Here is a 20845-nt window from a genome sequence, read left to right as displayed (position 1 = left end):
AGGCTATTTGCAGAGCTGCTTGTTCCAGCTGTGTGAGGAGATTCCTTCACTTCTGTACTGGTGCTGTCTCTTGCTTCTCTATCCCTGGCTCCCGGCCTTTCACACAACTACTTTTGATTTCTAAGTAGCCAAGAGTCTGTCCTCTGGTGTGGCCCTCACTACTGTCCTCAAATGAACTGCAAACGAACCTAAACAAGGAGCAAGGTGCAGGGAGGTGGCCAGGGCAATAATTGAAAATTGTTATCGATCGTCTGCTCCTCCCAGCAACGCAATTTCAGTAATTTTAATTTCCTTGGCATTTCTCAAGTGTTGCGTGCGTTATCTGGCCATGCCCAGCCTTCAGGAGCACTGAGTTGCTGGCTGCTCCGAGGGAAGGGGATGGTCCTGGCCACACGACTGGATAAACCGGCTGTTGGCCGGTTGTGGAATCCTGTCCCTGCCCCAGCAGGATGTCAGCGCCTTTCTGCTGCGCTACAGAGTTCCTCACTGAAAACTTCTCTCAAAGCAGCACACAAACGAGGGCTCGCAGGAGGCTGAGAGACTTTTCCAGCCGGGGAAGAGCAGATAGGAGAGAGACAGCTCTGCCCTGCAAGCACAGCCTGCCGAACGCTGCGTGTGTGCTGGCCTCTGCTGGGCGAAGGCTGAGCGCTCCCAGCCGGCGCCTGCACGCCTCTTGGCAGGGCCACTTGGGCAAGGGACTGACTGAGCAGCTCTGTTGCCCGGTCTGTTGTGACTCCAAAGGGTTTATGCTCTTGTTTCACAAATCCCATCTCAGAATTCACTTCTGTTAGAGCTGCCAGCCTGCATCAGCAAGAGGTTAACCTCCTGTATGCTGAAGCGAAGCAGCAGCCCACAAAAGAGACCCTCTCTCTGCTTTTGGCAATGATCATAGTGTACAAAGCAACATCACTCATACAAAAGTGCTGCCTGGGTGCTAATACTTCAGCACAGAGAGATCAAAGAAGATCAGGAATCACTGCTAAGAGGCAAAGTATTTTTATAAATCACAAGTTGTCAAGAAGAGAAAAACCAAAGCATGGCATGAAATGATAAGACTTTGTCTGAGTGAACAGCCCTGTGCTCGCTTTGTCTGTGTTCTACTGTGCTTTTGCCACCTTACTGAGTGTTGATCTGGAGGAGATTTGAACACTGAAGCAGAGTTATATGTATCCATTAAGTTTTTTAAGTTACTCAAAAACCTTACCCAACTAAATGTTAGGGAGCATATATTCATTGCTTGTCAGGGCAGGGTTACAATCAGTGTGTTAGGGTTAGACATGAAACTAATTTTTATTGCAGCTGAGGCCGCAGACACCAGCGCCTGAGAGTTCTCCAGCCTCAGAGAGAGCACACCTTCCCCCCAACTCTTGTACCAGTTCTGTGCTTTTTGCTAAGAAACTACCAATTTTTTCCCCTCACAACAGCTGTGGTTTGGTGCCATGGTCCTCAGAACTTTTCCCATTTTTTGTTTTCTGCAGTGTGAATGGGAGAAAGAAGAGGGACATGCCTGAGTTCAGCAGTGAGGCTATGCCCATTTCCAGCACTCTTTTATTATTAATTATTGTCTGCTGCAAGCAATAGAAGATTAAAATCTTTTTCTCATGTCATTGCCATGAACTGGTATGACTCACTGAGGCTGGAGGATGCTGAGTAAGAAGGGCTTATATACTTCAAGCTTTGGTATTTGGGGGTAACCTGTGACCCTGATCTGATCTGGACTGGGCATGGAAATTTAGACTAAGGCTAAGTTTTGAGACTAATTCAAACTTTTTTCACTTCTTTTATTCCGAGCTGAACAAAGAGATCTTCATATCTCATGTGTGTGCCTGGTGCACAGCAGAGCAGTGAAGTGAGTTTGCTCCAATAACAGAGCTTATGCACAGCTTTCCTCACAGCTTTTCACAAGCAAAGGTTGAGAGCTGGGCTTAGATACTCAATAAGCACAGCAGGCTAACCACAGTTACACAGTTTTTGGATTAGAGCTGGTTCTCATCCGGCCTGATCAGAGAATGGGGCAGAGCAAGTTGATATGTTTGCAGAAGGCCATGCAGAGGTAGCATAAGCACCCTGGGTCTGGAGGGGTGTGCACCAACCAGAAACTGGCACCTTTGAGGTACCTTGCACGCAAGTGCTCTTCCATCCTGTGCACTCATTTTACATCTTTTTCTTGCTGCAAGGAGGCAGCTGTGAATATTAGCACTTCAGCCATGCCCTCCCATCTACTCTTCACAGTTCAGACTTACATGATTCATCCACACAAACAACACATCTGAACTGGAGAGGGTTAAACTAAAGCCATTGCTCTGCTAAAGCCAGGCTTTGAACAATGAGATTGGATTTGCAAAGACATGGCAAGTCCAAGCTGCTCTTGGGTAGCCAGGCTGGAAGGTGTCAAACTGGAAAAAAATCCTGCCACTAGCAGCTAGCAGGGCAACACAAATCACCACAACTCTTTGTGCCTCTGTAAAATAGACACAGATGATGTGTCCTCAACGAAGCTCCCAGAGAGTGAGAGCTACATATGAAATATGCTGAAGGGGAGTAAAACATTATTTCTCTTCCCCAAGCTGTACTTTTGAAAGGCCTAAAGCTTCGGACAGTACAGGTTTGGTGCTCAAAGGTAGCCTCTGCACAGCTTCGGCGATTCTGATGTCTGCAGTCTTCTCTAGATGAGATTTTAGACTGTGCAACTAAGCCATTGTGTTTTGTGTAGAAGAAGGTAATTTTTGCAAAATTTTGAGTGCTGCAGAGGTTGCCTGCTGCACTGTTATGAATGGAGTTGTCCACCACTGTTCATGTACCCAGATCTTCACAACGAAAATGTAAAGTGAAAGTATTCTTAATGGTTTAGGGTATCAACATAATTGTGTATCTGAACTACAGTAATAAAGTAATCCACTGCCTTTTATAAGCTATATTCTGGGTGGCTCTTGGAATGCAGAAAACTCTGGGCGCCAGCAGAGGGCTTCCAGGGGTCCCTGCTCCATCGGGGAACACCACTGGCTTTGTCCAGAGCAGCAGCCCTGCCAGCCCAGGCTTCACTCTGTGTCTCCAGCTCAGCACTGCATTCAGGTGTGACCCTGAAATAAGTGGCTCTGCCAGCTATTAGATTCTTGTCATTTGATCTTATGATAGAGCTACCTGACCTCTGAAGAACTTCAGTGAAGCAGTCTATGTGCTGAACCCAAAATAAAACCTTCTACTTCCACTAACAAAGATCTTGCAATGTCTATTGTGAAAAGTTGTGTGGGATATCGGCTGATAGTTGTTCTAGACCCAAATGCTATGAGTCAAAACGTGATAGACCCACCTAAGAGGTGAGCTAGTTAGGCTTTTTAATTGCAATGATGAAATTTAAAGGCACAAATAACAAGGCTGAGAGTTTGAAAGCAAGGGACATCCTGTGAGCCTTTGAGGTTAGATACTTTCCATTTAAAAGGAATCTAAATGGATGTAAGATATAGTAGATCCTTGAGTAGTTGCTTTTCTTTATCAGTTTTCTTCTTTTGTTCACCTACTCCTTGGATCTCTGAATCACTGTGAAGAGAAAAGGCACCAAAGAATTTTCTACAATACCTTTTGCACACCCTCCAAGCCAATTTTCCTCACCCGTTCATATCCTCTTGCTTGTCATTGAGGCCTGTTGCCATCTGGATTACAGTAGTTTCACGAATACAAGCCACACAGATTATAAGCCGCACTTCCGGTGCCTCGACAATGTTGCTGTCTTTGTCAATAGATAAGCCGCACCCCGAATATTAGCTGCACTTTCGTTCGTCACGAGAATCCGTGCGCAGCTTTCACAAATTGGCCAATTAGTAACAGGATCGCGGCATAGCGGGCTTTACTGGCTCGGGGCGAGGCCAGGCAGGCTCGGCCCGCTCATGGTTGCCGACGGGGCCGGGTGGCCCAGCTCAGCTCCACGGCTCGGCGGGGCTGGCCGGGTGGTGCTGCCGCCGCCGCCGGGCTCGCTGGCCCCCCTCACCCGTCAGCACCGCCCCGCGCTGCGTTCGCTCACCCTGCCGGCAGGGCTGCCACCGCTGCCGGGCTCGCCGGCCGCCCCCTCCCGTCTGCACCGCCGCCGCGTTTCCTCGCCCTGGCCGGCACTGCAGGCCCCCGCACCGCCGGGCTCCCCCACGCTGCTGACCCCGATTCTGCTGGGCTTTCCCCGCTGCCAGGCAGCCCCACCCGCCGGCCTTCCTGCTTCTGCCATGCTCCCCTGCACTGCTAGCCCCAGTTCTCCCGGGCTCCCCCGCCCTGCTGGCCCGGGCTCTGCCGCCCCCCTGCCCCGCCCTGCTGGCTCAGGCTCTGCCGCCCGCCCCCCACACTGCAGGCCCCGCCTCTGCCAGGCTTTCCCACCTCTGCCGGGGCCGGCCGGGCTCCAGCTTGGCTTGGGGCTGCCGCGGGCTCTCACTTCTGTGTTGGCAGATTTTAGAATTTTGTTAATGTATTAGCCGCCCCGGAATATTGGCCGCACTTCCGGGTTTCCACCAAAATTTTGGTCAAATTGGTGCGGCTTGTATTCGTGAAATTACTGTATCATTGCTGTCACCACCCCTAGCATTTATATTTATTGGGTGGACTTTGAGAATAGCAAGCTAGCTACAAGGCTTTACGTGACATCTACCTGATGGCCTGTACTTTTACACTTAATTTGGGTTCTGCTTCTTCCTCTGATTAAGGAAGCATTCCAGTCTTCACACATACTTTTGGCTCTAGGATCCTATAAGCTTTTTAGCACTTCTGTTAATCTCCATGTAAAGGAGATTTCCCTCTAGCTTTAAAATCCACTTCAAGGGGTTGTCCTGAAATATAAATAATTTTTCATGGCTAAGAAATTTTTAAATAAATATGCTGTGATGAGGGAAATCCAAAAGCAGCTGCTCTGTTGCTTCAAGAAGGGAAAGAGGCATGTGAGTAGAAACAGATGCAGCAATAGAGGAGGAAATGCAAAGCACAGGGGTTTTATTTTAGTATTTTATAATTAGAAATTGGCAAATTATATAAACGGGTGATTGAATAGTTCACAGAGTTAGTAGCAGAACAGCCCTGAAATCCAAGGACAGGAGTTCAAGGAAGTATGGGCCTATAGGTATGAAAAACTGTTGTCTGACTCAGCTTTGAGGAGCCGGTGTTGCTTCCCTGCCTGGCTCATGTTCACTTGGCAGGCTGCAGTCACCAGAGGCTGGGCACTGCTTTCAAGCATCTGATTTCAGTTGGTATTTTCAGCAGAGTCTGTGTTTTAGTCATTCTTGACTTACCATTTGGCTTTTCTGACAGGACTAAGACATTGGAGCAAATGGCTCCTTGCTTGTTCTGAGTTGCTACAGATTTTAGGTTGATGCTGAGTAAACCTGAGGGTTTTTGAGAGAAATTCAGGAGCTGAAGATGGGACAAAAACAAAACTCCGGATGACAAACTGTTTTTGATGCCAGTTTGGAGTAGAGCTGGCAGGAGGCAAAGGACCCAATGTGTGTCTCAGTCATCTCCCATATATCTAAAGATTTGTCTATGAGAGATATGTGCTCTCTTTTTAGTTATGTATTAAGAAACTCAACTGTTCTCTGTGTCTTCCTGATGTGACAATATCTCTTCAACTCCTAATTTGTTTTCTTTATACTTTTTCTGCTTGTTCTTTTTCTGAAAACCACAGTCACTGATATCTTCCTCTTTGCTGCCCAGAGACCTTAGGACAGCTGAGTGCCATACTGTACCTAATTCCATTATCCTGCATTTCTCTGAGTTTACAAATTAAAGATGCCATGGACTGTGATAATACTTTCAGTTACAGAGAGCTAAAGCTACAGTCCTAAAGTAATTTCAAACTTAATACAACATGTAGGTGGCGTATTTAAGTTAGGCTCACTAACCCAGTGATGTCTTAACCACCTGTAAATTTCATTCCTTACACTAAACGGATAATAAATGACGGTCCTCTGAACAAACCCAGACTGCTATCCTAAAAATTGCCTGTACATTTCTTTGCTTGACTTCGTTTTTTGACAGCTCTTTAATCAATGATAGTGATTACCTCTGTGTAACTTTGATTTCTATATAATATTGTGGAGAATTTTATACAGGTATTTTCAAGTCTTATCAACCTAGAAGTTAATATTTTGTACTATCTCACTGTTTTATTGTTAGAGTTCTCAGACTAAGCAATTGTTCGTGCTCCATTTCACCTCTCCCCTATCTGCAGTGCTGTTGCTCATTGCATTCCTGATAACATTTAGATTACAACTTTGTTACAAGAAATTGCTCTGTTCCTTCTGTTCCTTCTGTCTGTTCCTTTGTCTCAGTGCAGAGCTTCTCGATAACTTTGGTTGCCTAATTTAATAATAAATGGGACCGAAAACCTCTTTTCTGGCTTTTGCTTCTGAATTTGCCTTTCTTATTTATTATGTAAAAAGGCTACATTATGACTATATTGTCCCATTGTGAGAAGCATCCCAGGTGAGGAAAAGCTGGGGACTGAGCAGGGAGAGAGTAGGAGGGTTTACAGTTCTGCCCTGTGGAACTTTCAGCAGAGTACATACGGAAAACTGCACTGGCTCTGCTCCTCTCCAGCTCTGCTTCTGGCCACTGCTGAGAGTAGGAAATCCAAGCAGGTGACAAGAAACAAACTCTGTGAGGATACACAGCAAAAGCCACTTAAACTGACATTTGTGCTCCTTGGAATAATTTGCGTGAAGGTTTTTTGTTTTGGGGTTTTTTGTTTGTTTGTTTTCTTTCATGGTAAGAACTAAAAGGAATCAAAGCTGTTTGTCTGTCTTTGCTCCTGACAGTAGGTAGATAACTCAGAGGACAGCAGCAACAACCTCTGACAGTGTTCCAAGTGAAAAGGCTGCGTTATAATGCAGCTATCAAGTAAATACAAGTCACTTTTTCATACTCTGTATTCCTTTGTTTCAGGAATACAACGTCCAAAAGACACCACTCCAATTTTTCCAAATGAATTTTGACCTGTGTGTTAAATGCTGGAAGAAAGCTGAACACCACCAGCAAACTTGCATCCTTGTGCTGAGGAATGTTTATGCAATTCAGGTAACATGATGCTAATTAAATGAACTGCAGATCATAAATGATCTCCAGGCAGGCATCTGCCAGTGGAGTGTTGCACAAGTAATGGGAAAACAAGCGCTGACTCATTAACTGCCAATTCCCCATGAGAATGGAAACAAACACCACTTTTGGCTCCTTTTCAGTGAGGCTGAGATGTTTTAATTTTGATTTCACTGGATATTTTCACTCTCTAGTGTGCCGTGTTGTCAAAAAAACCATCAGAGGCCAACCCAAACGAAACCCAAACCGGTTCCTCCTCCAGGACTCCACCCTGGCATCTCTGGCGGCGTTGGGCATTGCCCACTCGCCCGCAGCCTCCCCCAGGTCACAGTTCTGCCCAGCCCACGTCCCGTTCACAGCCTGTCCTGCCCCCGGCCCTCGTTACGCCGGGGGGGCTCTGGGGGGGCTCTGGGCGGGCCGGGCAGTGCCGGGGGCGGCCCTGGGGAGGGGGTGGCGGTCCCTCTGCCGCGGGGCGGGCAGCCCTCCCGCAGGACGCGGGCCAGGCCTGCCGCCCGCCAGTGCCCGCCGGTACCAGGGCCTGCCGTGCCCCCACGCCGGCCCGAGCCCTTCCCTGCCTCGGGGCGGGGCGGGGCGGGGGCGGAGAGGGCCGGGCAGGGCCGGGCCCGGGGCACCTCCCCGCTCGGCGGCCGTCAGTGAGCCCGGTGGGGACGGTCGGGAGGGGCGTTTTGGGCAGGTGGTGCCGGCGGGGAGCCGTGCCGGGCCGGGTCGGGTGCGGCCCACGGTGCCGGCATGGTGTTGCAGGAGCCCGCCGGGGTGCCGAGTCCGTCGGCTGCAGCGGGAGGGCTCGGTGATGCCGCCGCCGAGGTACAGCTGTCCCGGCTTCGCTGGGCCGTGCTGCTGCTCTTCAGCAGCTACTCCCTGTGCAACGCCTTCCAGTGGATCCAGTACGGCAGCATCAACAACATCTTCGTGCGCTTCTACGACGTGAGCGCCTTCGCCATCGACTGGCTTTCCATGAGCTACATGCTCATCTACATCCCCCTGCTCTTCCCTGTCGCCTGGCTGCTGGACAAGAGGGGCCTGCGCCTCATCGCCCTGGCTGGCTCGGCCCTCAATGCCATGGGTGCCTGGGTGAAGCTGGGCAGCCTGAAGCCGCACCTCTTCCCTGTCACTGTCCTGGGGCAGGTCATCTGTGGCCTGGCTCAGGTCTTCATCCTGGGCATGCCCTCACGCATCGCCTCGGTCTGGTTTGGCTCTCACGAGGTCTCCACCGCCTGTTCCATTGCAGTCTTTGGGAACCAGGTAATGGGCAGCTGCTCCCCGGCTGGCCACGCATGTGGGGCGGGCTGTCACCTGCCTGGCCGGAGACTGGGAGTGCTAGGGGAGCAAACCGGGGCGGGGTGAGAGATGCACGTAGCCCGAAAGGCAGCCGCAGGGATAACACGAACTTACATGAAATTCCCTCTGGAAAATGCAGCTGGTATCTGGAAGGATGCCACTGGTGTTAGCTGCAGGGCTGATGGTGGTGGCGGAGGCAAGTGGGACCTCCATCTAAAAAGTTTGAGGCAGCATGGGGGTTAAGTATGATTCTGGCTTTGAGAGGTCTTTGGCTCAGGTTCTTCTCCAGTGCCCTCCACTTCCTATGTGTGTGAATCTCCAGTCCAGGGCTGCGATTCAGTAGAACTATGAACGGCCTAGGAGGGAAAGCACAGTGCTGAGAAACTGCTTCAGGCAGAGTGTTCTTCAAATCTGTTCTTCAAATCAGTTGCGGCTGGACTTGACACTGCAATATCCTCTTCCTGCTGACAACTAGATATGGGACAAAGGAGATTAGCTGTCTGCTGAAAACATTGTCATTGGGCCCTGGAGGAAAAGGACTTTAGCACTTTCATACCTCTTCAAAGTAGCTACAGAGTTTCCACAAGCAGTTGCTTTGAAAAATAGGAAAGTTCCATCAGGCCAGTGTCAGGTCAGCTCCCCGAGCACTCTTGTATCACTGCAGGTGCCGGAGGCCAGTGACCCACATTTGCTCAAGCTGTGACTGTTTTCTTGTAGCGAGAGAAGATAAACTTTTACACAGCTTTGAAAGGATCAGGGAAATAGCTTCTTGACCCTTGCACCGGAACACCAGCTCATAGCAATTGAATGAAGTGAATAAGCCAGTACTAATGCAATGGGGCATAAATGAAGTGAACCTGGCTCTGCAGCCCTGACACAAAGAAGAGGAAAGTGAAATGTGACATTAGCTGCTAGGCTAGGCCTGTGCCCCTTGCTTTGAGATGCAGTGTACTCCCCTGCACGTGACTCTGTCCTCCACCCTGGACCCTTCAGCCTGCGGGTGACTGCCATTCTGATTTGAATGGTTTTCAATTCAGGTAGCTTCTAATGCTCCTTCCTGTGTTTCTATATTTATTTAAATACTGCTGAGGCAAAAAGGAGTGAATGGTATTTGAGGAACAGAAGTTTGCAGAACAGCACTAGGGAATTAAGGGGACTACTTTACATCGTTTGGAAGGAGAAAACCTATTTCCTTGAGGGCATCTAAGCTTTTCTTTTTGCTCTTATAATCCCTTCTAGTGGACTGGTTTTTATGTGTTTTTAAATGAGTCTTTGGAGTGGAAGGCATCTAACTTGGCATGAACAAATAAGGAACTGAGCATTTTGCTGTCAGACTTTTAAAAAATTATTCAGGTGGAGTTGCTCAACAGTATGCGTTAGAAATCCAAACAATGAGGCTGTCAGCCTGTGCTATATGCCTGTGTGGAGTCATCATCATCCCAAAAGGAGTGGCTTAGCATAACGGTTGTGAAAAGCAAACTTTGGCTACCCTTTTGGTGTTCCACACTGCTCTGGTGGTTGAACTGACATGACAATGAGACCTCAGTTCAGTACATAGTCTTTGCTTTGTAAGCCCAGATTTTCCTTTTAGAGACTTGGAGAAGTCAAAAATGGTAGTGACTAAATACAGAGCATACTTCATAGGGAAGACCTATTTATTCCCATAGTCAAGCATAATCACAGTCAATGAAAACTAGCTATTTTGTTTACTGGTGAGGTTGGGCAGCAAGAAGAAACAGAGGCATACATTTTTCTTGACTGCAATTAAAGACTGTCTTAGGGAGTGTTAGCAAAGGGTCTAATACTGTGGTTTTGTAATTGCAGCATGGTAAATTATTCCCTATGCTTGTTTCTCTACAACTGTATGGTTTTCCTTTCCTTTGCCATGTCACTTAGTTTAATTATTGTTATTATTGAATACCAAGCACTGTTGTCCCTCTCCATTAAGAGCTGCAAGCAACTGCATGAAGAAGCAGGGAAGTGTCACTGCTTCTTTCTTTCCTACCCTACCTGCCCTCTTTCTGCTCTTGCTCACTTGGCCCCAGGCTGCACTTCAGCAGTACTGTCCTGAGGAAAGCCGGGGCCATGTTTGCTCAGGACACCGCCTTTGCTCGCTCACTGATGGTAACCTTCAAGTTCAAAGTTAGCCCTGAAGAGTAAATCATTGAATCAATCAGACCAGGTATTAAACACCCTTTTTAAAAAAGCAAACAATCCCTAGTAAGGTATTATAAACACCTCACTTGTTTCCAGCCATATATTGGCTGTGGTATCTGAAGTGCAAAAACAGGTCGGATTGAGCACTGTTGAATCAGTGCTGAGAAGAACATGAATGTGATCACATTCTCTTGTTTACCCACTGCTGCTTTTCATGATATTTTACTTTTTCGTGTTTGAACAGGAAGGTGTTTTTCCATTGTTTTTCTTTGTCATGGGAAGTTCATGTTTGGGGAGGTATAGAATGAAGTTTGCATGTTGGATGCTTTGGCATTAATATATTAGTGTTGTTGAAATACTACTGGCTTCTCATTGCTTGAAAGACTAGAAAAAATCTATATGGGCACTCTTCCTCATGCTGAAGATCTGGAGTAAAGAAACAGGTGTTATGGACAGTTCACAGATATTCTTCAGATGTATTTTATTATTGGTAGGAATTTGTCTGGCATGCTTATAAAATACAGCTGTCAGTAGTAGTGTGCCTGCTACATCAGCAGTGTTCCCTGTGGAGCCCCTTGGTGCTGGATATCTGTGTGAAGTCCCACACACGAGGTGGATAGGAGAGAGTGGTCTGGGTAAGGCCATGCTGTTACCATGTTGTTGTATTGATTCATCAGCTGCATTCCTGCTTGCGACTGTAGTTCAGACCTGACAGGCAGCAGCAATCAGGCTTCTAAACTTCTGCACTGATGGCAGACTGTCCATCATTCTCCTTGGTGACAGGACTGCAGTGGGAAGAAACGCTCTCCTGAGATAATGGCATTTGCAGGAGTGTGTGCTTGCTGTAGCAGCAGGTCTTTCCCCTTCATGTAACACGCTTACTTTTCCGTAATGTGGGCATGAGGAAGCACATGGTCCTTTGGCATGACAGAACTAACGTGGTGGTGGGGACATTTAGGTAGCGAGTTAGGTTTTCATGGCATTTTGAAATTTCTAAACTGATGGCCAGCTCTCTCCTTCAGCTGCCATGGTGCATGCTGAACTGCTGTGCCTGGGTTTTGTGCATATCTCAGTCTTACTAGTTTATCTCACTGTTGTGATTTGATGGGCAAGGGGCATGGGCAGCATGCAGAGAAGTGTATAACCGTGTTGCACACAGACAAAGAACTAGTGGATTTGATTTGTATTGCATTGCCACCAGCATTAGGTTTTTTTGTTGATTGAGAGAGGTCTTGTTCCTGTTTCTTGCTGTTTTGACAAAGAAACAAGCCACAAGATGGGCTTAGGAGTAAGGATGCGGGCCTGTTAAATGATTTTTTTGCAGTAATTCTGCCTTTTTTTTTTTTTTAAGCAGGTCTTGAAAAGAAGTGATGTGATTTGGGAGGAAAGAACTTCAGCCTCATATTAAGCTCTTCTTTAAGGGAAAAATCACGCAGCACCTTAATGATCTTAGGATCTGTCCCTATTCTGATGTAGCTGCAATGTGAGTTCAGAGATTTAGGGTTTCCATAACAGAAGCAGCCAGAGGCAGAGATTTTCGGTGGTATCTGCAGCCTGCTGGAAGTGCCAGTCTTGAGTTGATTAGGTGATGGCTTTTGAAACATGGTGATAAGCTGTGAATGAAATTCAGAGAAATGTTCTCTCTCAATCCTGGTGGGTCCTTTCCTCTGTTTTGAATTGGGGGAAAGAGTGCCTGGGTAGTGGCTGAGGTGGGTTTTGCCATGTAAATGGGTCTGCAGCATCTGAATAGCAATTGCTTTTGAGCGGGTGATCCTACAGTGCTATTTGTGCTGAGCATGTTTGATGCTTCACTGATAGCTCTGTTCTGTACCTCTTGCCCTTTAGGGAAAGCAGCATCTTAAAAGTCTAAGAAACATTGTGGAAATGTATCATGCCCTGTGGAATCCATGTCTTCCAGTTTTTGAGTGGACTTCTAGATATTCTTTGGCTGCTCTGTCTCTGCTGGAGGATTCCTATCCCTTCAAGTGATTCCCTGTTAGAAATACGGACGGGTGGTGATCTGTCACACAGCCCTATAGCTTGGCCCTGTATCTCTCAGAGTTTTAGCTATCAGAATAGAGAAGATTTTAGTGACAGTGGCTAATGGTTGACATAGTTGATGGTAATGACAGTAGTTAATGGGTGACATTCTCCAGCCCTGTCTCCTTTCTCTCCCTGAAAAAAAAAGGGCAGGGTGGATTAGAGCACTTGGATCATAAGGAGTGCTATGTGGCCAATTCTCCAAGATCCTGGATGTGGCTCAGTGTGGGAGGGTGTGCTGACCAAATAGCAATGTGGCTTTTGCAGGAATGCCTCAGTTTCTATAAATGGGCATGAGAGCCTGAAATGAACTTTTTCTCCCCATTTCATCTGGTGCTTCCTTCCCAGACATACACCAAAGACAGCTCCCCTTTCTCTCTCACAGAAGCTGGCTTTTGGGTTAAGTTCTGCATGGGAGACTTAATATCTTCAGGATTTCTGGTAGGAGGGCCTAGCCCACAGCAAGCACCCTTAGCACTTGTCCTGCAGGATACCCAGGATTGTCTGTATTAGGTAACTGGACTAGGTCCTTGACCAAAGCATTTCCTTACTGAGGATTCCAGTAGCAGCTGAGGTAACTGTCAGAGCTGAAACCCCTCTGTTTTGTTCTCTCTCTTGCCTACTGCTGTTGTTCTGCTGTGTTGCATTTCTTTCCCAGCAAACTGGGGGAAGGTGCATTCAAGGCTGACAGGCCCTGAATGACTTGCACAGGGGAATAGTCTTCACTGTACAGCATTGCATCATATTAAGCATTGCGAGATGATGCCACAGAAGCAGAAGTGTTATGTGGAAGGGAGTTTGCTTTGCTTGCAGATGAGCTTTGGTTGTGCAAGTGCAGTTTGGATAAACAAAAAGTCTCCCACATTAGTGGGAAAGTAAAATAGAGCTTAAGCTCTGTCTTGTCTTATCACAATTTTTCCTTTCACAGCTTGTGTACTTCCTTATTTTTTCTTCAAACACTGAAAGAAAGTTATATAAACTGTGCAAGAATGTACATTGGATTCCTGACTATCTGGATTTCAAGAGGCTTTTCTAATTTTACTGTCAGTGGTGTGGAAAAAGCATATTCTGAACACCAGTTCATACAAAGTTTACCATGTAGGAACTGACAGCTTCTGCTTAAACAGCACCTCGGTTGGGCATTTTCAATTCTCCTGTAACCTTTTATACGGAAAGATAGCTGGGGCCTGTGCTGATAGCAAAGTATTGGGAAGCCAATGTGCACTTGGGAGGCACAGGGTGTGAGAAGTGGGTAGCTGTCTGCTTTCTGCAGATTGTGATATATGAATTATAGGGTCAGAAGGTTCAGCTGCTCTTGTGAAATATCATGGTTACAGTTTGAGGGGCACCTGTAGTTAGAAAAGGAGGGAGAGCCTAGGACAGAGCTTTGATACCCAGACAAGAGTAGAAGAGGATGCTGTGTTGCCCAGAGCTCTGGAACAAGCATCTCCTCAAAGAGGTTCCCTGGGTGAATCCAGAGTGAATCTGGAGTGTGTCCTCCTCACTCTCCAAAGTCTTGGCTTGGTAACTTGCTAAGACCATGTTGAAATCATTATGTCTGAAAAGCCAGTTGTATTGGTGTTCATCAAAGCATAGATATTTTAATAGCTACATATTCTGTTACTTGGCCAAACTAGCAGGCTGCTGCTCTTGTGGTTTCCTGGGACTCCTGCTTATGCTGAGCTCCTAAAAATTAGCAACACTTTTCTCTTCCTCTGTTCCCGATTTGAATATTTGGTAACAGACCATTTAGTATGTTTGTGTGCAATTAGTGTGGATTTTCTGTTGACTTGTTATTTTGAACTCCTGGATGAATACCAGCTGGTCCTGATGCCTCATAGAAGAAATTAGTTCAAATAATTGAGTAATATCTTCCACTCATAACACATCATGTCATGAATGATGGTCCAAGACCTCTTTCTCAAATGTTCTCCTTCCACACTGATCATCTTTTGACCCTTCTGTCAGGTTTCCTGATCTTGTTGTTTTTGAAGAGTTTTAACTTAGTTTGTAAAGCACTTCTGGTGGTTCTTTTGGCCTAATTATGGTTTTACTTTAGCTTGGTCCAGCTTGCTGTCATTCTTCTTTGCTTGAAAAGAAAGACTAAAAGGAATAATGTCCAGTTTTAGAGCTAGGTGGTTTAGGTTATTGTTGGTGTTTTGTTTTTGTTTGGGGTTTTTTTGGTGGTTTTGTTTGGTTTTTTTGTTTTTTTTAAATTTTGTTTTTGTTTTGTTTGTTCATTTGTTTGGTTTTTTGTTTGGGTGTTTGGTGTGGGGTTTTTTTGGTGCGTGTTTTTTTTTTTTTTTTTCCTTAACTGTGGTTCCTCTACTGTATTCTAAAATATTTTGCTAATATTTTCTAAGCTTCTAGAGTGAGTCTCTGACTCACTGTCTTTGCACAATCCTAATGCCACTTGCAAGCCTTTAATTTCTTAGGCTTTTCTTCTTAATTTCCATTTAACACACTTCTTTCTTTTTAGGCAGCTTCCTCTTGTGAGTTATATATTGCTGTAGTGTTTTGGAGGGTGTTTCCTTTTTATTTTGTCAGCTGCAAGGAAGCTGAAATTCAGTCCAGTGCAGAACTATTCTGTAATATTGGTCATAGTCACACCACGCTGTTCTGGGTCGAAATCATAAATTGTGCTGCCTCTTACAAATTTTCCTCAGAAAAGGGTATTTATGGAATCCAAAAATGCAGTCTCTGCATCATTCCTGTCATGACACTTATTTAGTTTGCAAGGGCATTGTCAAAATTTCTTACTGTTGTGTATTTTTGCTTTTGCAGCATCTCTCTCTCTCTCTGTCTTTTAACATTGTAATTGACCTTCTGGATTTGGTGGTCCCCTCTGTCAACATTTACACCTACTTACAGAATTTTACAGGGCTTCTGTGTTTCTCTTGCTGACTCGTAGCTTTCTTTGAGGTGAAGGTTCGCTCCTGCACCCCTCCATCGATCATTCATTTACAGTTTTTATGCTGATACACCACTGCTTATCTTCCTTCAGGAGACTTTTAGCAGCTAGCCTTAGGCATGTAATTTTCTATTTCAAGACTTTGGGTACATTTATACCATCTTCTTAGCTACTTGCTCTTGGTTTTGTTGCTTGTTCTTTGTGCACACTTGAATATGATGCTGTTGTTGTGACTGGTCCTTGGCAAAATTCAGGTAGGAAATACATTCCTTCTATCCTGTACTAGTGTCTAAAAAGTAAGTAATCTGAACAATGCACTCTGCTGTAGTTGTTGACTTTCCTGATATTGTGTTTAAAAATTACCCCAATGCCTTTTTAAAATAAACTGTCAACAGACTGATCTCCTGGTAAGATCCTCAGAGATCAGGACAGTGCTGGGTGTTTTGGGTGAGAAGATTCTGCATGATGTATCAAATTTTGAGAACAAGCTTATCTATATAGGTATTGGACATCAATGTGCCTGTATAAAGTTTGGAGATGCAAATTAAATAAGAGGGTCCATTATGATCAATTGTAACTGATCGTGTCTGTAAGGAGGGTAGCACAGACTTTTGCAGAACTAAACCTATTTTTAGAATTGCTTTATTTTCCCTGATGTGCAAGGTGTAGAGAAGGGAGAGAAGTTTTTCCCCTTTCTAAGGCATCTTTTAAATTTTCTGGTTAATTGGTTACAATGTTTCTGTGGGCTTATGGTAATTTGCACACTGACCTGCTGAGAACCGGGTTAAAAATCTCCTTGTGAAAGTTGTAGTATATGCAGTGTAATAGTCATAATGTTGTTGGGAGGGTCTGTGAGTGTCATTCAGGAAATCTTCAGTTCTAGTTGAGTAAAGGGGCCTCATCTTCACAGAATTAATAGCATGGATTGCTCTGAAATATAAAATTTAGCTCGTATTGCTATGATTTTTTTTGTCCATTCTGCTACCTGGTTCTTCTCAAAGGTATAATGAACTCCTAATGGATAAAAGTTGCTTCTTTTTGGGGGAGCAGAAGAGAAAGGACAAAACATCAATTTATGGTTAGAAAAGTTATTCAGGAAAATTCTTCTGAAAAGGCAACAAGTAGTTCAAGAAAGATGGGTGTGTCTGTGACCCATTGGGTAAGTGATGACTGTAGGACCTCCCAGTAAAAGATTTCTAAACAATTTGCAACACAGACTTTCAGTATCTTCGCTGCTAGGTATATCAGATAGTCCCTTTTTCAGGAAGGAGCAGCTGGAGGGAGATAGGAAAAGATTGAATCTCAACTGTGGTCCTGGAGAAACTTATGTCAGAAGTCAGAATAAAGCATGGATCTCTCTTCTCCTGTTGTTTTGCTGCTGTTCAGCAGCTCATGTGGCTAACATGTGAGCACAGAAAGAAGGAAGCCAGGAAGTACCTAGCACAGGAATCCAGCTTAGTTCTTCCAAGAATGAAACAGTGCTAAGACAAAGAGTCACTTTCCAGTAAGATGTTTGTAAACCTTACCTGGGAAGGAGTGAAGGGCACATAGAAGACCTGATATATGAGACTCAATAGGACTCTTCCCTCAGATAGAAAGGAACAACATTAAGAGTCTCTTTCTCAAAGGTTAAATCTTTAGAAATGCTCTGGAGATAGGAGTGAAGCCCAGGCTGGCTGTGTCATGGGCTGACCAGGCACACCAGAGTCACAAGCCTGCACTTGGCCACAAGGAGGGCAAAATAAATGTGCTGCAGAGACAAGCAGGCTTCTGCTGTCTACCAGTGATCTCTGCGAGCTTCTGTGTTTGAGCCATTACCTTTTCTCTGCAACTGCATGCTTGTGTAGGGAAGGGGAGGCATGCAATTTGATGGAGATTAGAGCTTGAAGCCTCTAAGCCATGATGGTCGTGTTCACTGTAGTGAGTGGGCAGTGCAGAGGAGGAGAATCAACCTGACTTGCTGTGATGAGAGGCTGGGCATAGGCCATATCTGAACAAAACTGAGCTCTGGCAAGCTTAGTCCTGTGTCAGAGTCTGTCTGTGCCATGTGGGTGAGAGGAACGTTTATCCTTCCTAATGGTCTTTTAAGTTCCCTCCTAAACTCTTTCAGTCCTTGACTTGCTATCTGGGATGGCACAGCATTTGTCTTCAATCTATGTAAGCAAACCTCAAATGTTCTTGTTCTTGACAGTGCCTTGAACTGGTAGGGCACATCTGTAATCTCTTGGTGGCTCTTCTCACTAGCTCACTGCGCTGTCTGAGCACCAAGAATGAATTTAGTGTGTATATCTGTTGCTGATCCTGACCCAGGATACACCAGGTCCCAGTGGAGGGCACTGTTTGACACTGGAGAAGTTTGGCCAGACATGATTGAAAATCACTTGTTTGTAAGCTAAATATAGGGCACTGAGGTTAGCAGATAGCTCTCTTTGAATCCTAAGCATTCTTCCCGTCTCTAAAATACACCAGCTGGATGGAGGAATAGGGATTTTGTGGAGAGTTTTCTGGGACTGGAGATTGCAAGCTGATTTTTAGCCTATTTACCAGATATGGCAACTGAAATATATTTGTTCTGAGAGCTTTGTCTTGGCCAGTAAGTCAGTCTTCCAGAATGAGTCTGTCAGCATCCCTCAGCACTGAGAAATGTCAGAGAAAGCATGCAGAAAGCGCAAGGAGATTTTGCTAGGAGACAGCCTGGGAAAGTTGTCCAAGGTCATGCCTGGGCTACAGGGCTGTTCGGTCTTGTGCTCTGTGCTGACATGCTCCTAAGAGGTTTATGGACTGCACAGAACTTGTCTTCCTTAGTCCTTGCTTTCTGTAACTTCAGAGCAGTTTATCCAGTTGCCAAGCTCCATTACTAAAACAATCTCGACATTTAGGATATGCGCCATCAACACTTTGCTGACAACCTTGATGCTCTCCTAGATTCTCCTGGTGGTCGTAGGGTGTGCCTTGTCTTGGGAGGCTGCTCATTTGAAACTGTATCAAAGTTGGCTGAGCCAGATTAATATCTCAGTTACGTGGAGTGGTCAGGTGTCTCTGCTCTTGCAGAGAAAGTAAATTGGCTCACCTCATTAACCCTGAAAATATTGTAGTTGGTTTTGATGGTCTTGTTTTCTGCCATTTTTAATGAGCAAAATTGGATTACCAGGTGATCAGGCCAGCTCTAGAGCAGGGACAAGGTAAGGAAGGGATGTGTGTGTGAACAGGAACATGTATTTGTGGGGAGGTCAGGGCAGGCAAGACCTCCTCTTTGATGGCGCCGGATATTTATTCTGCACAATTCTGTTGTAAAACCTTGTCTTGAATATCCTGACAGTTGTAAATGCAGTGGGGAAACTTCTTTTATGCCTAATTGCAATGGTTATCTGACTTTTAATTTTTGGGTGGTAAAGAAGATTTTCATTTTGGTTGTGAAATTTGGTTAGGCTCAGTTGGGCCTGTACTGAGCTGTAGGGTAGTGGCACTCTTGTGGTTTCATGTCATGTCTCTGTTTATCCCTTCTCTCTTCTCAGCTTGGCATCGCTGCAGGCTTTCTGGTCCCTCCAGTTCTGGTCCCTAATGTGGAGGATGAGGAGAAGCTGGCCTACCACATCAGCATCATGTTCTTCATGATTGCAGGTGTGGCATCAGCCCTGTTCATCCTAGTCATCATAGGTAAGGAGGTGGGAGTGTGCACATGAAACCAGATGGGACTGAGATCAGCTGATATGTGATGGGGGCCTGTGTGCCAGGAAATGGGCTGGGCAGGCCATCTGGGAATGTGTCCTACCATGCAGCTGACAGGGTCATGCAATACTACATCTTGCTGCTTCAAACCCTTGATGAATAGCACATGTAGAAGGGAGGTTGTCAGTTAGCTTCCCAAATTGTTAGTTTTGTCCATTGCCTGCATAATAAATTCCAGGCATGAATAAATGCTTTAAAAACCATCAGACTTCTTGCAAGTTTCATAGTCATCTTCCCTGCAAATAGGGTGCTGGGCCTTGGGTTATGCCTGGGACCTGACTACCCCTTATGAGTAAAAGGATCCTGTGATTATATGGCATCACAGGAACAAGCTGTTCTCAGTTATGAGTGGAAAGAATAAAGCATGAAGGACAGTAGCAGGACACAAGAGATACAGTTCCCCCACTTAACATATGAAATCGAGGCCAGATCTTTAGCATGAAAGACTGGCATGCTCACTGGAGAACTGAGTTTAGTTGCTGAATTCCATGCAATTTTTTTGAAGGCTCCTCTTGCCAGTTTGTTCATGTTGCTGGTGGCTGAATCAGATGTAGACTTCAAGTAATGTGGGGAAGGGAATAGACAAGTACAAAAGTGCCTGTCTAGCACCTAGCAGTATCACCTGTGACTGAGATTTCTGGATGCTGCTTTAATCTTAGTAAGGGGTAGAAGACAGCTTGGCCTGAAATAAAACCTGGCAAAGGTTATTGCTTCCTGGGCACTGACCACTGCAGAGAATTAGGCCCCTTTGTCAACTGACTTGTCCAGTTCTACTTTGTCACTTGTAAATCCACATAACACTTTTGCACCTGGCTGGTCATCCTTCTAGAGACAAAGGCATTATTAGTAGTCCTGAGAACTCTTTTGGTGCTGCTGGACATTGCCTACACAAAAAGCTAATTGAAGGCAAGATGTTTCTCTTGGGAAGGTGGCAGGAGTTATTGTTGGAAGAGAGCTGTTCTTTCCTGTTCCTGGATAAGTTCATGCATGGAGATCAAAGTTTAAGGAAAATGGTGTGTTTTGTACAGTTGTTTATACCAGCCCCTCTGCCATCCCTAAATGGTGCAGTGTGTGCTCAGGCCCCAAAACTACCCCATTACAAACAGGTGTACTTTGTATCTGGTTTCAGTTTTCAAGGAGAAGCCCCCAAACCCTCCAAGCCGAGCTCAGGCCTCGATCCAGTCAAGACCGACTTCAGAGTATTCCTACGTGCAATCAATCCTCCGCCTGCTCCGCAATATCAACTTTTTGCTGCTTATGGTCACTTATGGTAAAGTCTGACCTTTCTTCTTGTACAGTTATCACAGTTTCTCCCTCCCCCTCTGTGCTCTGCTGGGGCAATAACTGGCTGGAATTGTTTTAGGGGAACGTAAAGATAGCTCCCCTGTTCTGCCATAGACCGGGAATCCTTATAGCCCAGTATGCTTCAGCAGTGGTTACCAGTGAATGCAGCAGGGAAAAACGAAAGGAAGGCAAGCACACAGAGGATGATATGCCCCTACAACTGTTCTTCCAGTCTTTGACTGTTTGCTGTTCTGGGGATTTCCTTTTCTGTTCTTTCTTTCCAGTCATTTAGTTAAATGCAGCAAACCAATCTGAATGCTTACATAAGAAATACATGGAAGTGTCTGAGTGCAAGTCACAGAA

General features: G+C 45.6%; 1 protein-coding gene across 6 annotated transcripts in view; it reads left to right on the top strand.

The window, feature by feature from the left end:
* The first annotated feature begins 7774 nt into the window (after window positions 1-7774).
* The window catches only part of FLVCR2 (FLVCR heme transporter 2), a 34013-nt gene continuing 20942 nt past the window's right edge, over window positions 7775-20845 (top strand). For all 6 annotated transcript variants that reach the window (XR_004418294.1, XR_004418295.1, XM_033063398.1 and 3 more), the window contains exons 1-3: window positions 7775-8325; window positions 18985-19126; window positions 20328-20468. Coding sequence is in view for 4 of the 6 variants with exons in the window: in XM_033063398.1 (XP_032919289.1) it covers window positions 7813-8325; window positions 18985-19126; window positions 20328-20468 (796 nt within the window). In the remaining 2 variants the exon portion in view is untranslated. The remainder of the gene's footprint in view (window positions 8326-18984; window positions 19127-20327; window positions 20469-20845) is intronic.

Source organism: Catharus ustulatus, chromosome 6 (assembly GCF_009819885.2).
Source record: "Catharus ustulatus isolate bCatUst1 chromosome 6, bCatUst1.pri.v2, whole genome shotgun sequence".
NCBI lineage: Eukaryota > Metazoa > Chordata > Aves > Passeriformes > Turdidae > Catharus > Catharus ustulatus.
Note: the sequence above shows the minus strand (reverse complement) of the source record. Positions and strands in the feature narration are given on the sequence as shown.